General features: G+C 44.8%; 1 protein-coding gene across 1 annotated transcript; it reads left to right on the forward strand.

Annotated features, from left to right (window-relative positions):
* Window positions 1-4,888: 4,888 nt before the first annotated feature.
* On the forward strand, window positions 4,889-12,140 carry LOC4341246 (uncharacterized). The gene is made up of 10 exons (XM_015785653.3): window positions 4,889-5,534; window positions 6,772-6,858; window positions 8,751-8,792; window positions 8,860-8,965; window positions 9,380-9,444; window positions 9,524-9,568; window positions 9,667-9,774; window positions 9,861-9,948; window positions 10,372-10,418; window positions 11,651-12,140. The coding sequence occupies exons 1-10, from the start codon at window positions 4,953-4,955 to the stop codon at window positions 11,732-11,734; spliced, it is 1,254 nt and encodes a 417-aa protein (XP_015641139.1). The 5' UTR covers window positions 4,889-4,952; the 3' UTR covers window positions 11,735-12,140.

Below are 12,140 nucleotides of genomic sequence, written 5' to 3' on the forward strand. Positions count from 1 at the left end.
CGTTGAGAAGCATCTCTGAATCATGCGTTGATAAGTTGCTCCTGCGTTTTTTAGTCCGAACGGCATGGTGACGTAGCAGTATGCCCCAAAAGGCGTGATGAATGAAGTCTTCAAGCAGTCGGATTCCTTCAGTCGGATCTGATGATACCCCGAGTAGCAATCCAAAAAACTGAGAAGCTCACGGCCGGCGGTCGAGTCGACTACCTGGTCAATGCGAGGCAACCCAAAAGGATCTTTAGGGCAGGATTTGTTGAGGTCGGTATAATCAACACACATGCGCCATTGCCCTGTTTTCTTCCGAACTAGAACCGGGTTTGCCAGCCAGTCGGGATGAAGGACTTCTTTGATGAAGCCTGCTGCTAACAGCTTGGTTAATTCCTCCTTGATCGCGTCCTTCCTGTCTTGTGCGAATCGGCGGAGTCGTTGTTTGATAGGCTTGGCATCTTCTTTGACATGTAAGGAGTGCTCAATCACCTCTCTAGGAATACCGGGCATATCAGATGGTTTCCACGCAAAGATATCTTTATTGTTCTGAAGAAAGGTGATGAGCGCGCTTTCCTATTTACAATCTAACTCGGCGCCTATTACAGCAGTTTTAGTAGGATCAGAGGGATCTAGGGGAATCTTCTTAGTCTTGGCTTCGCTTTCTCCACTCTTTGAAATCTTGGTAGCGGGCTCTTCTCCTTCGCTCGCCGTGGCTGCAGCCAGTCGGATATCCTCTCGGGCAGACGCCATCTCGCGAGTTTGGGCCATGTCGCAACTCTCCTTGTCGCATGTGACGGCTTGCTTGATGTCACTCCGTAGGGATAGGACTCCTCGGGGACCAGGCATCTTCATCATCATATAAGTGTAGTGCGGGACGGCCATGAACTTGGCTAACGCCGGGCGTCCGAGTATGGCATGGTATGCTGTCTCGAAATCAGCGACTTCAAAGCTGATGTTCTCTGTGCGAAAGTTTTCCCGAGTGCCAAAAGTGACTGGGAGGGTGATCTGGCCGAGTGGAGTTGCGGATAATCCTGGAATCACTCCGTGAAAAGGCGCATTGCTTGGTTTTAACTCGGAGCGAGGGATCTGCATATCATCCAGGGTCTTGGCGAAGAGGATATTGAGTGCACTGCCACCGTCGATGAGGGTTCTGCGAAGCTTGACATTACGGACCACTGGGTCTAGTACCAGGGGGTACCGCCCCGGGTGGACCACTCGGTCAGGATGATCCGAGCGGTCAAACTTGATTGCGATCTCTGACCATCGAAGATATTGGGGCGTGTCGGGCTGAACAGCATTGATCTCCCGTTCAGTTAACTTCTGCTTCCGTTTAGACTCATAAGCCAGGGGGCCGCCGAAGATATGGTTGAGCTCCTTGCGGTGATCTTGAAAACCTGCCGGGGTGTCGTCGTCGTCCTTCTTCCTCGACGTGCTTTGTTCTTCGTCAGAATTCTTCCGTGCAGTCTTGGTGTATTGATCCGCGAATTGCTTGTAGACGAAACAATCTTTGGCCACGTGGTTGGAGTTAGGATGGTGCGGGCATTGGGAGTTCATGATCTTGTCGAACGTGTTGACGCGCGAACGCTGTCGAGAAGAGTGACTGGCGGTTGCAACAAGTTCCGCAGGCTTACGCTTGCGGTCCTTATGATTGTTACTTCCACCTCCTCCCGTAGCCGGCGTACCCTTGTTTTGCTTCCAACTGGGACCCGACTGCTTTGATGCGGTGACGGCGTCTTCAGCCTTGGCGTACTCGTTGGCTTTTTCAAACATAAGCTTGACTGTCCTGGGAGGCTTGCGCCCGAACTTGCCGACCAATTCTTCGTGGCGAATCCCTTTGGTGAACGCGGCGATGATAACGTCGTCGGTGATGTCGGAGATCTTGTTGCGTTGTTCAGAGAATCGCCGGATGTAATCTCGAAGGGATTCTCCGGACTTCTGAATAACGTTGTAGAGGTCGTATTGTGTGCCGGGACGCTCGAAGGTGCCTTGGAAGTTGGCGATGAAGTGGTCACGTAATTCAGCCCAAGATCCAATTGTACCACGGGGCAATCCATGGAGCCAAGATCAGGCGGAATCTGCTAAAGCCACTGGTAAATAGTTCGCCATGGCCTTGTTGTCTCCTCCTGCTGCGCGGATTGCGAGACCGTAGACGGTAAGCCACGATTCGGGGTTAGTGGTGCCGTCGTACTTCTCTATTCCAGTCGGCTTGAAGCCGGCTGGCCAATCCACTCGACGCAGGTCGTCGGTGAAGGCTGCTACTCCGTCAAGGTCGTCGTCGTGGCGGTCCGGCGAGTGATGGTAGCCTCGAGCTGCTCGACGCTGTATGATTGTGTCACGAAGATCGATGGGGCGACGACGAGGTGGTGAGCGAGGTCGTTCCACCCGGCGCTCCCTATGGTGATCGGGAGGTGAGTGAACGGACCGCTCGTCGTGACCCCTGCTCCTGCGGTTGGATCCTGCGCCGGTGATGCTGAGGCTTGGATGACGGTAGTCATGAGATCGGAAGTGGGGGACTCGGCTGCCAGTCGGCGTGTGGACGCTTTCGGAGTTAACTGGGACCGAAGCCGCAATCATGGTCTTCGTCTGGTTCAGGATGTTGACGACGTGATCGGATTGATTGAGCTCGTTTTGGTTGAGGAGGGTGTCGAGAAGGGTGATCGCGGCAACCGCATTCTGTTGAGGGGTGCGGAAAACTGGTGTCCCTTCGACATCTTGCTGGCCGATGAGATCACGCGCTCGGCGCCCTGCTTCCAAAGCTCGCTGACGTCGATCCTCAGCCTCCTTCGCGGTCCGCTCACGGTCCTGCTGCTCACGCCGTAGCCGTTCTTGTTCTTGTGCTTGATGCTCCTCCTCCAGTCGGCGACGTTCTTCGGTCTCCCGGGCTTGGCGTTGCTCCTCCGTCTCATTATTGGCCATGAAAACGCCAAAGTAGAGAGGGGTGTAGTTGTCATCAAGGCTTCCGTCGAAGTCGTCGAAGTCGTTGTAGCGAGAACTAAATTCGTCGTACTCCACGATGTCAGTAGGACGTGAGTCGACGGTGGGAGAGCTGTTGTAGTCATCCAGCTGATCCGTCGAAACCGTGCCGAGTGGTTGGAGGATGACGCCGACTTCCCTGAAGCTAGGCGAAATCGGTGTTAAAGCCGACTTCCGCCTAGGCCTACGGGATGAAGACGTTGTCGTGGTGGAAACGGCCGCTAAATCGTCGGGGAGCTTCATCAGGACTGGTGGGTAAGCCCCATCATCTTGATCTGGTGTCGTTGGAGAAGATGCGATCTCGGCCGAGTGGTTTGAAGCCGACTCGGTTGAGATGGTTTTGAAGTAGCTTTCAGCCGCGTTCGGGAATCCAAACGGGACCGAAATCCGGTTCTCTCCCGACTGGTCTGATTCCGAGTCGAGGAGAGAAATCTTGCCGAAGTTGTTGGTGACGAAGTCGAGGCTGCCGAACCGAAACGTCTGCCCGGGCGGGAAGACGAGGTCGTCGATGCCGGAGACGAAACCCATTGCACTGATCGGCGAAAAGCTTGACGCTACCCCTACCTGGCGCGCCAACTGTCGAAACTAGATTTCGGCAATAATAAAAGGGGGTGGCTATCAAGCTAGAAAAGTGTATGGGTTTGGAGACAAAGGATTTATACAGGTTCAGGCCTTCTTATAAAAGAAGTAATACCCTACTCCTGTCCGGGGATGAATCCGCCGAGTGTGTTATTGATTGTATGATTTGGAGAAAATCCAACATCCGCCCCTAGAGGCACCCGGACCCCCCTTATATATGGGAAAGAGTCCGTGTTACAAAAGATAATCTATATCCCTAACGGAATATGTAAATACAGATAAAATACAGTCGTGACCGACTAAGTCTCAAGGTGTTTCCTTGATGAACAAGTTAAGAAACAAACCCAGGATACACATAAGATATTCTATCTATATTCGGTATCCTATATTCAGTCCAAATATCATCGCCGTGTAGATATGGGATATCCATAATCTCCACACTACCTCCGTGCTCTTGCCTCACCATGTTCATCGCTTCTTGTTTCGGTGGTGAGATTCTTGATCTGAGGTGTTGAAATGTTCTGACCGTAATATCCAGAATTGTCGTTTGCATTTAAATTTCATTAAAGAACGGAGAATCAACTGGTGAAATGCATCGTATGTAGCAATGCCGTCCAATTTCTTCAGGATTTTTTAGTAAAATCGTGGAATCATGCGTCAGGGTAATGTTTAGCCATTAGGTGTTCGACCAATTGACCAAGAGAATACATGGCAGTGGAACCCATAATATTTTTATGTGTGAATCACATATGGGTCCCACAGATATTTCTTTTAATTCTAATGCCACATAAGCGCCACGTGGGACGAAGACTAGGTCAACATCGTCACGTCAACGCCACATCAGCAAAACCGCTCTCCAAAACCGCTAAAAGAGTCAAATTGTGTTGGTTTCAATAGTTCGGGGAGTCATCCTATCCGGTTTTGTGGTTGAGGGTTACGGATTAGATTCGGGTCACTTTTAAGGAAGTCAAAGTGAATAAAGAGGGGAGAAGAAAATGTGACACTAACCTATGGGTCTCACATGGTAAGTCAGCCGGTTGGATCGGGTCAACCAGCTATATTTTACACCGGTTTTAGTAGTTACAGGGTAAGATATCTGAAATTATAATTGAGAGATACGAATTACATTCGACCTATCTTTGAGGACGTCTTAGTGGACTTATTCCTTCCCAGCTAACAGAAAAACAGCCCAATATTTAGCCCAAATCCCCAACCCACATGACTGAGCATCTGGGCTGAACCAGCACATAAACTCGCACGGAAAAAGCCCATCAACAAAACCGATCCGGCCCAGTACCGGTGCCTCCATTTCACACTCGCTTCGATCTTCGATCTCTCTCCCCTTCTCCCCACACCCCACTAAAACCCCAGGCCTCGCCAGCCGCCGCCGGCCGCCGCCACTCCCCGCCATCGCCATGGCTCACCTCCGCCTCCTCCTCTCCCACTCCAGCCGCCACCACCCCCAGCCGCACCGTCTCATCTCGCTCCTCCGCTTCTCCTCTAACACCGGCTCCGGCTCCGGCTCCGGCCCAACGCCGCCGCCCATCAAGCCCGTGTCCTACGCCCCGAAGCCGCAGCCAGCGCCCGAGGAGGCTCCCGCCGCCGCGGAGGAGGCTGCCCCGAGCGATGACCCCGGGTCTCGGCCCCCGCCGCCGCCAAGGAGATCGCAGGGGCCGCCACAGCGGCAGCAGTGGACGCGGGAGGAGATGCGGTTCGTGAAGGACGCGGGGCCCTCGATCACGCCGGTGTCGTACCCGGCCAGGGTCGCGCCGCTGCCGGAGGACCGTCCGGCGGAGGAGGCACCCCCGGAGGGGCCGGCGGACGAGGGGCTGCGGGGAGAGGGGGAGCGGATCGAGATGGACGCCACGCGGGCCAGGAGGAGCTTCTTCGGGATGCAGGCGGAGGAGGAGCAGGCGCCATACCCGACGCTCATACCCGTCGAGAAGCGGCCGCAGAAGGTCGCCATTGATCTCGTCGACGCCATCCGCGAAATCAAGGTCTGTCACTCTTGCTCGTGATTTTTCTCCGTGCGGTTTGAATTGCAATTCGTTTTGCATTTGAAGATAATACCCATGATGTGGTGATGCATTTTTCTATTACGGTGTAATTGGCACCTGGGTAATAGATACTAGTAGATCCAAACTTTACATTCGACTGTCATTCTGGCAGTTGCATGTCAGTACAGGGCTAGCTTTGCAGCATCACTATCAAATATCAATGCAGAACTGCTGAACTAGTATGAAAGATCAACTGGTATTTTAGTGATTGCCTGATCGGCGATAGGAAGTTCAAACATATGCAAATCTCATACCGATTTTGATGTGGAAGCCTGGGAAGTTGGTTGAGCTCAGTCTAATGACTGTCTTCTCTGCTATACACGGAATAGCTACTGAAAATAAACATGATCATGCAAGTATTGTGTCATTTTTAAAACATACATCTGTTTACTTCTGAAAGAACTATAGCTCATCAGATAATTTGGTATGGCCACCTCTTAGTTACGAAGTGTTCAAAACTTTCCACTCCTTCAGTCCCACCCAGGGTTTCCCAAACCGCCGGGGCCGGGGTTACCGCGCCCCGGCGGTAAGCACGGTTACCACACGGTAACCGTGAAAAACCGTACAAAACCGTGCAAAATTTATCAAAAATTCAAATTATTTTTTAAATTTATTTGAATTTAAGGAGGTTACCGCGGTATTTATATTACCGTACCCCCGCGGTAAGCTCGGTAACCGCGCGGTTACCGACGGTAAGTCGAACCCTGGTCCCACCACTTCTTTCCATTAGTTAGTGAGAGAATTATAGATAAAACACTTAAATTTGATATTGGCAAAATCCTGAAAATTTCTGCAAATTTATTCACTAAAAAATATCTGTTCAAACGTTTTACCATCTTATTTCCTTTGTTGCTTCAATTTTATGCTATTTGGAGCAGAATATGATCTTTTACAAATATTGTTTCTCCAATGTTGGTTACAGCCCTAGATATTATGTTTTATTGTAGATAGATGTTGGTTTATACATTTAGATCCTCTATTCAATGTTGCAATCTAATGGTTCAATACTTTATTTGATAGTCATACAAGTTAAGATGACATGAAAACTTGGAAAGTTCCATAGAAATATTGGGTTAAGCAACTTTTTGCATGCTTTACTCTTTCTTAAAACATGAAAATCAACCTAATTGGCTGATGAAAAATGAAGTTTTCTTACTTTTCGCTCTTCTGTTTCCAGACCAGTGCAAATGAAAAGAAGCGGAATTTTACCGAAACAGTTGAAGCTCATGTAATGTTAGGTGTTGATCCACGTCGTGGTGACCAGGTTTGCTGCGCTATATGTATAAACTAGATAATTTTGTAGTGCTAAGTTTTTATTGCTTACTTCTCTAACATGGAAGTGTAGCATTGTCATTAGTCATTACATTGCATTTCTGACTGCCGGCTTCATTGCTTGCTTTACTTTCAAGACAGGTTTTCATAGCTGGTTTAGTTTCCATGTCCTTATACTCAATCCAGCCAGCCTTTATTTCAGCTAGTGGGTTTGTACACTGTGTTTAGAAAGCATTATGTGCTAGGCAGGTATCAGTAGGACATAGAGACCCTAGAGGCCCCTGCACAGCTGACAGTGCAAAATCCATGTTTAAACAGAAATGTATTAGAATACCAGAATGACAAATAGACATGCTATTTTCAGAAGAAGCAAACATCAAGAATTCATGTTCCTGTACATCCATTTTTCAAAGAAGCAATGTAAAGTTTGTAGAATTGTAGCTGCACCTTGCATAAGTATATGAAATATGCTTAGGTCCCCTTTGTTTCCGCTTAGGTTTTTAAGCTGACTTTTCATTTTCAGCTTTTATGGTTAATAAGCCAGTAGTTTTTATGTCGCAATGTCAAGGGTGTAGTCCAAACACTAATCCACATAAACCAAAACAAGCTACTCAAACCTGGCTTTTGACTTAATAAGGATGCTTATGATTTATGACTTAAAAAGCCAAAGCTGTCCATTTGTTTGGGCTCTGGCTTATAAGCCCAAACAAAGAGGGCCTTAGACTGGCTAGTGACATTTTTTTTAGAACTTGCAGGAGATCTGTGTATCATTTCATTAAGATAGATAAGAAAAGGTGTACGGTGTTAGAGAAAGACTCCGACACCCGCCCACCAGGGATACAAGAGAATAGCACACACCCAAAGGAAAAAGAAAACCCAAACTAGTGCATTAGTAGCCCAGTCCTAGTAAAGAGATCACGGAGCCTAGCAGCTCCTGCTAGGCGCCAAAGAGCGCTCTCATTAGCGATGGCTCGGAGGACATCGGCCAAGCATGGGGTAGCGCCATTAAACACACATTGTTCATGTGCTTCCAAATTTCCCAAGCGACCAAGATGATTAAAGAGTTTAGCCCTTTCTTCTCATTAGTAGGTAAACCCCTTACCGTTCTTGACCACCAATTGGCAAACCTAGCAGTAACCTGGGTTGGAAAGCTAGAGTAGCCAAGCCGTTGCAGGACCAAACACCATACTTGTCGAGAAAACACACAAGTGACTAGGATGTGATTAATAGTTTCCTGAGCTTGATCACATAATGGACATGTAGGTGGGTGTTGAAGTCCTCGCTTGTCTAACCGGTCTGCTGTCCAACAACGATTATTAATTGCCAACCATATATACAATTTGCATTTCAAAGGCGCCCAACTCTTCCAAATTCTTCTCCAAGGTGCAATTGAAGTGGCAAGATGACGCCTAGTGCCTAGTCAGCCTCTTTGTTCGCTTTTTAGAACTATGTGTGTATCAACTCTTCTTGTGTCCTAACCACTAGTGATGAGTTATGACAGCAAAAATGTCCTAAGAGGATATGCTGATTGAGATAACCTACTACTTACAGTAATGGGAATGATTTGTGTCTGTCTATGCGTTTATTCTTGCTGTGAGGCCAGTGTTCCTCGAAAGGTGAAATCATGATGCATACAACACAAGTTAACAGAGATACTGCTGAAATGATATTATGGTGTTCTGTTACTTCTGTTGTACCCCATCTAGTTGTGATTGTTAGATTAGTGGAAAGTTACTGGCAATGCACAAGAAATGGTGAACATAGATTTTATGATGCATGATCCAATAACCAAGTCAATCAATCAATCTTATGATCTCTTTTATCTGGTTGTGATTGTTGGATTGGTGCAAAGTTATACTGACCATATTTCTCCCTGGGTTACAGATGGTGCGTGGCGCGTTAACTTTGCCACATGGCACTGGCAAGGTACCTTTCTAAATGTAACATTTAGGTTTTCTTGACTGTTTTGTGCTGAGGTCTTCTTTACTTTTAGACTGTTAGGGTAGCGGTATTTGCAGAAGGTCCTGCAGCAGATGAAGCTAGAGCTGCTGGAGCTGATGTCGTTGGTGGTGACGAGCTGATTGAGGAGATCCGCACAGGTACTTTATTTCCTCCAATTGTTGTATAAGCTTCTTTTCTTTCTAACGACAGTCATATTTGCAAATTGCAATGCATGATACATTGTACATTGAGGAACAAATGCAAGGTGTGGAATTCTAGCCCTTTTTATCAGGAAACTTTATCCTACTGCATTATAAGTATTAGATATAGATGAATAGTCATTTACAAGGTTTTAAAATACTTAACATCTTTTTTTTCATGTATAAGTTATAGAAATTGTTCGATCTCTTTTTTTTTTTAAAAAAAAAGTGATATTGCAGATAATTACCTGTCCAGTCTTTTGTTACTGCATTGCACAGTATGTTTTCAGTTAGGTATTTTCGTAGTTTTGCATCTTCAATATTCAACATCCCTGTTGATTGGAACTTTTTCATCTATGGCCATTTATATAGGAGGCGGTAAACTGAGTTTTGACAAGTGCATTGCTACCCCTATGTACATGCCTCGTCTTTCGAAGGTAGTAATGCTTATTTCTTGATACAAATTTATCTTCTGTTTGCTATATTATTAATTTCTTGACTGCTTTGCTATTTCAGGTTGCTAGAATATTGGGTCCACGCGGACTGATGCCAAATCCTAAGGTAAATATCTGTCCTTTTTGTATTGTATGGTATGGAGTGTTCTGCCTTGATGTTTTTTATGGTACCATGAATCATTAACGTGACATATTGCTCTGTAGCTAGGGTCTGTGACAAACGATGTTTCTGGTGCTGTCAAAGCAGCAAAATCAGGCCGGGTTGATTTCAAAATAGATAAAACAGCTATAGTGCATGTTGGTCTTGGGAAGGTACGGAAGATCAGCATTGATGGAAAATTCGATATTTGTGTTGCAGCTTTGTTGCACGCCTTATTAATGTTTGTATTCTTTTGCAGATAAATTTTTCTGATGAGAATTTGCGTGAAAATATTGGTGCTTTTGTACATGCACTTCTACTTGCCAAGCCAGTGGGATTAAAGAAAAGTAAGTGGCCTATTTATATCGCGTATCTTGCATCTCCTTAGTACTCTGGACACCTAGCATGAAACTGGCACTTTGATCAACATATGAATGTTTAAGCACACGGTCTTAAGAAAATATGCTAAAAATTTAATGTAAATATGCTAAAAATTTAATGTGATTGGACTTGGGTATTTATGGTCCTAGTGTTGTACTGTCAGTGCCACAATTTCATTTTTTTAAAATCACTATCAGGTTTTATAGAAAATATATCTGATTTTCACATTTTGCAACTCCAGTGGCAAAATGCCTATCAAATCATTCTAAATGGATAATGACTATTTCTTTTCATTCGACTTCTTTTTATTTGCTCCATTTCAATAGTGTTATTATTTGTTGTTTCTCTGAATCTCTTTACAAGGTATTAATGTTCTCCATTTCTTTCAGCTTCAAAGTATGTTGGATACGTGAAGAAGTTCACACTGAGTAGCACAGTAAGTTTTCTCTCTTTTCTTTATTTTGTGAAAATAGAACTATGCTGCATTTTTTTCCCATTTTATTGGGATATCATGGAATATTTCACAAGAAATAGTACAAAAATGCTAAATGCCTTTAGCTGGACTTCTCATCTTCTCATGGCGTCCATTATTTGTAGGCTCCCTGAGCAAGGAATAGATTCCGTTATGTTAAATCATACAGCCGTAAAAGCTATAGGATTGGAGGCACCAGGAAACAAAGACCTAGGCTTATCTTTAGCTATGGCCATATTAGGAAGGACCCTAGTCAAACTATATCGTAATTATTATAATAATGTTTAGAAAAGAGTAAATTTCACAAAATTACAGATATATTAACTAAACTATCGCAAAACTACTGATCTAAGATGATTATCACAAAACTACAGATTTAGCACTAAATTTACTAGAAAACTATAGATTTGAGGTGAAGTATCACAAAACTACACAGGTTTAGCACCAATTTAATCACAAAAGTTTGATGTTTATAACTCAAGCATAACATTTGTTCTAAGGATTTAAACCTCAAAATCTGTAGTTTTGTCATAATTTTATTATTAAATCTGTAGTTTTGTGATACTTAGCCTTAAACAGTTAAACCTGTAGTTTTGTGATAAATTATTGTTAAATCTGTAGTTTTGTGAAATTTACTCGAAAAGAAAATAAGATTAAAAAACTCTGCACTATAAAAAAATGTTCACTTTTCAACCTTGAATGTGCTGTTTGCGTGAAAGTTCTCAGACATCTTGAGGAAAGTTTTTGGGACATTGTTAATAAAATAAAACAGTATACTTAACTTATGGCTATACCAACTAGTCCATTGACTTCAAAGGTAGATGTTTCTCTCTAGTGGGGAGAAAGGTGGAAATACTGCTCGGTACTTGAGAACGTTGCTAATTTATTGGGATCTGGGATGCTGCTGAAGTTTTCTTGACATGATTCACCTATTGGTTCTGTCTGTAATGTCCAATGAGAAGTATTCATAAAACTGCAACCCAAACCTTCACTGAACATTGGGAACTTGGGATGCTTTTGAAGTTGTAAAAAGCTGCACATAAGCAAGTTCATGAGTATAAGAGAAAATATCCCAAGTTATGCAATTTGTCATCTTCGACTGCAATATGTACAGTTTCTGTCTGACATTTTTTTTTTCTGCAACTTGCCCTTAAGTTGGTATTGTCTTATTGTCTTAATGGACGAATTCCTTGCAGATGGGTCCTGGATTTCCTGTAACCATACCATCGCTATCCGCGGCAGCTGATCATTATAACAATAGCAAGGTGCAAGCCAGCTAACGAAATATAATCAAGTTAAACGAACCTTTTTGCACTAGTGAACACAGCCGGCTTGCAAGTTGTGGATGGTTTGGTGATGAAGCATAGAGGCCGACCGCAGTTAGATGAATGGCTGTTTTTGACACTGGGTTAATGATTGTGGACAAAAACCTTCAAGAAACATTCGGTAGGGGATTCTTAGTTTTTTTTGCTGCTCAGCAATTATGTGACTGCGTTAAATGGCCCACCTTTGTCATCCACGGTGTTCTGCAATTTGTTGTAAGAAATGTAATTCTGAGTTTATTCTTAAACAAGATTGTAGTTCTAGCATTTTGGAGATAATAATGGTCGAGATACCGCATAATGTGATCCGACAGAATATGGCACTCGAATCGAAGGGCTATGAATGTTTTCATCAGTCAGATTA

This window comes from Oryza sativa, chromosome 6 (assembly GCF_034140825.1).
Source record: "Oryza sativa Japonica Group chromosome 6, ASM3414082v1".
Classification (NCBI taxonomy): Eukaryota; Viridiplantae; Streptophyta; class Magnoliopsida; order Poales; family Poaceae; genus Oryza; species Oryza sativa.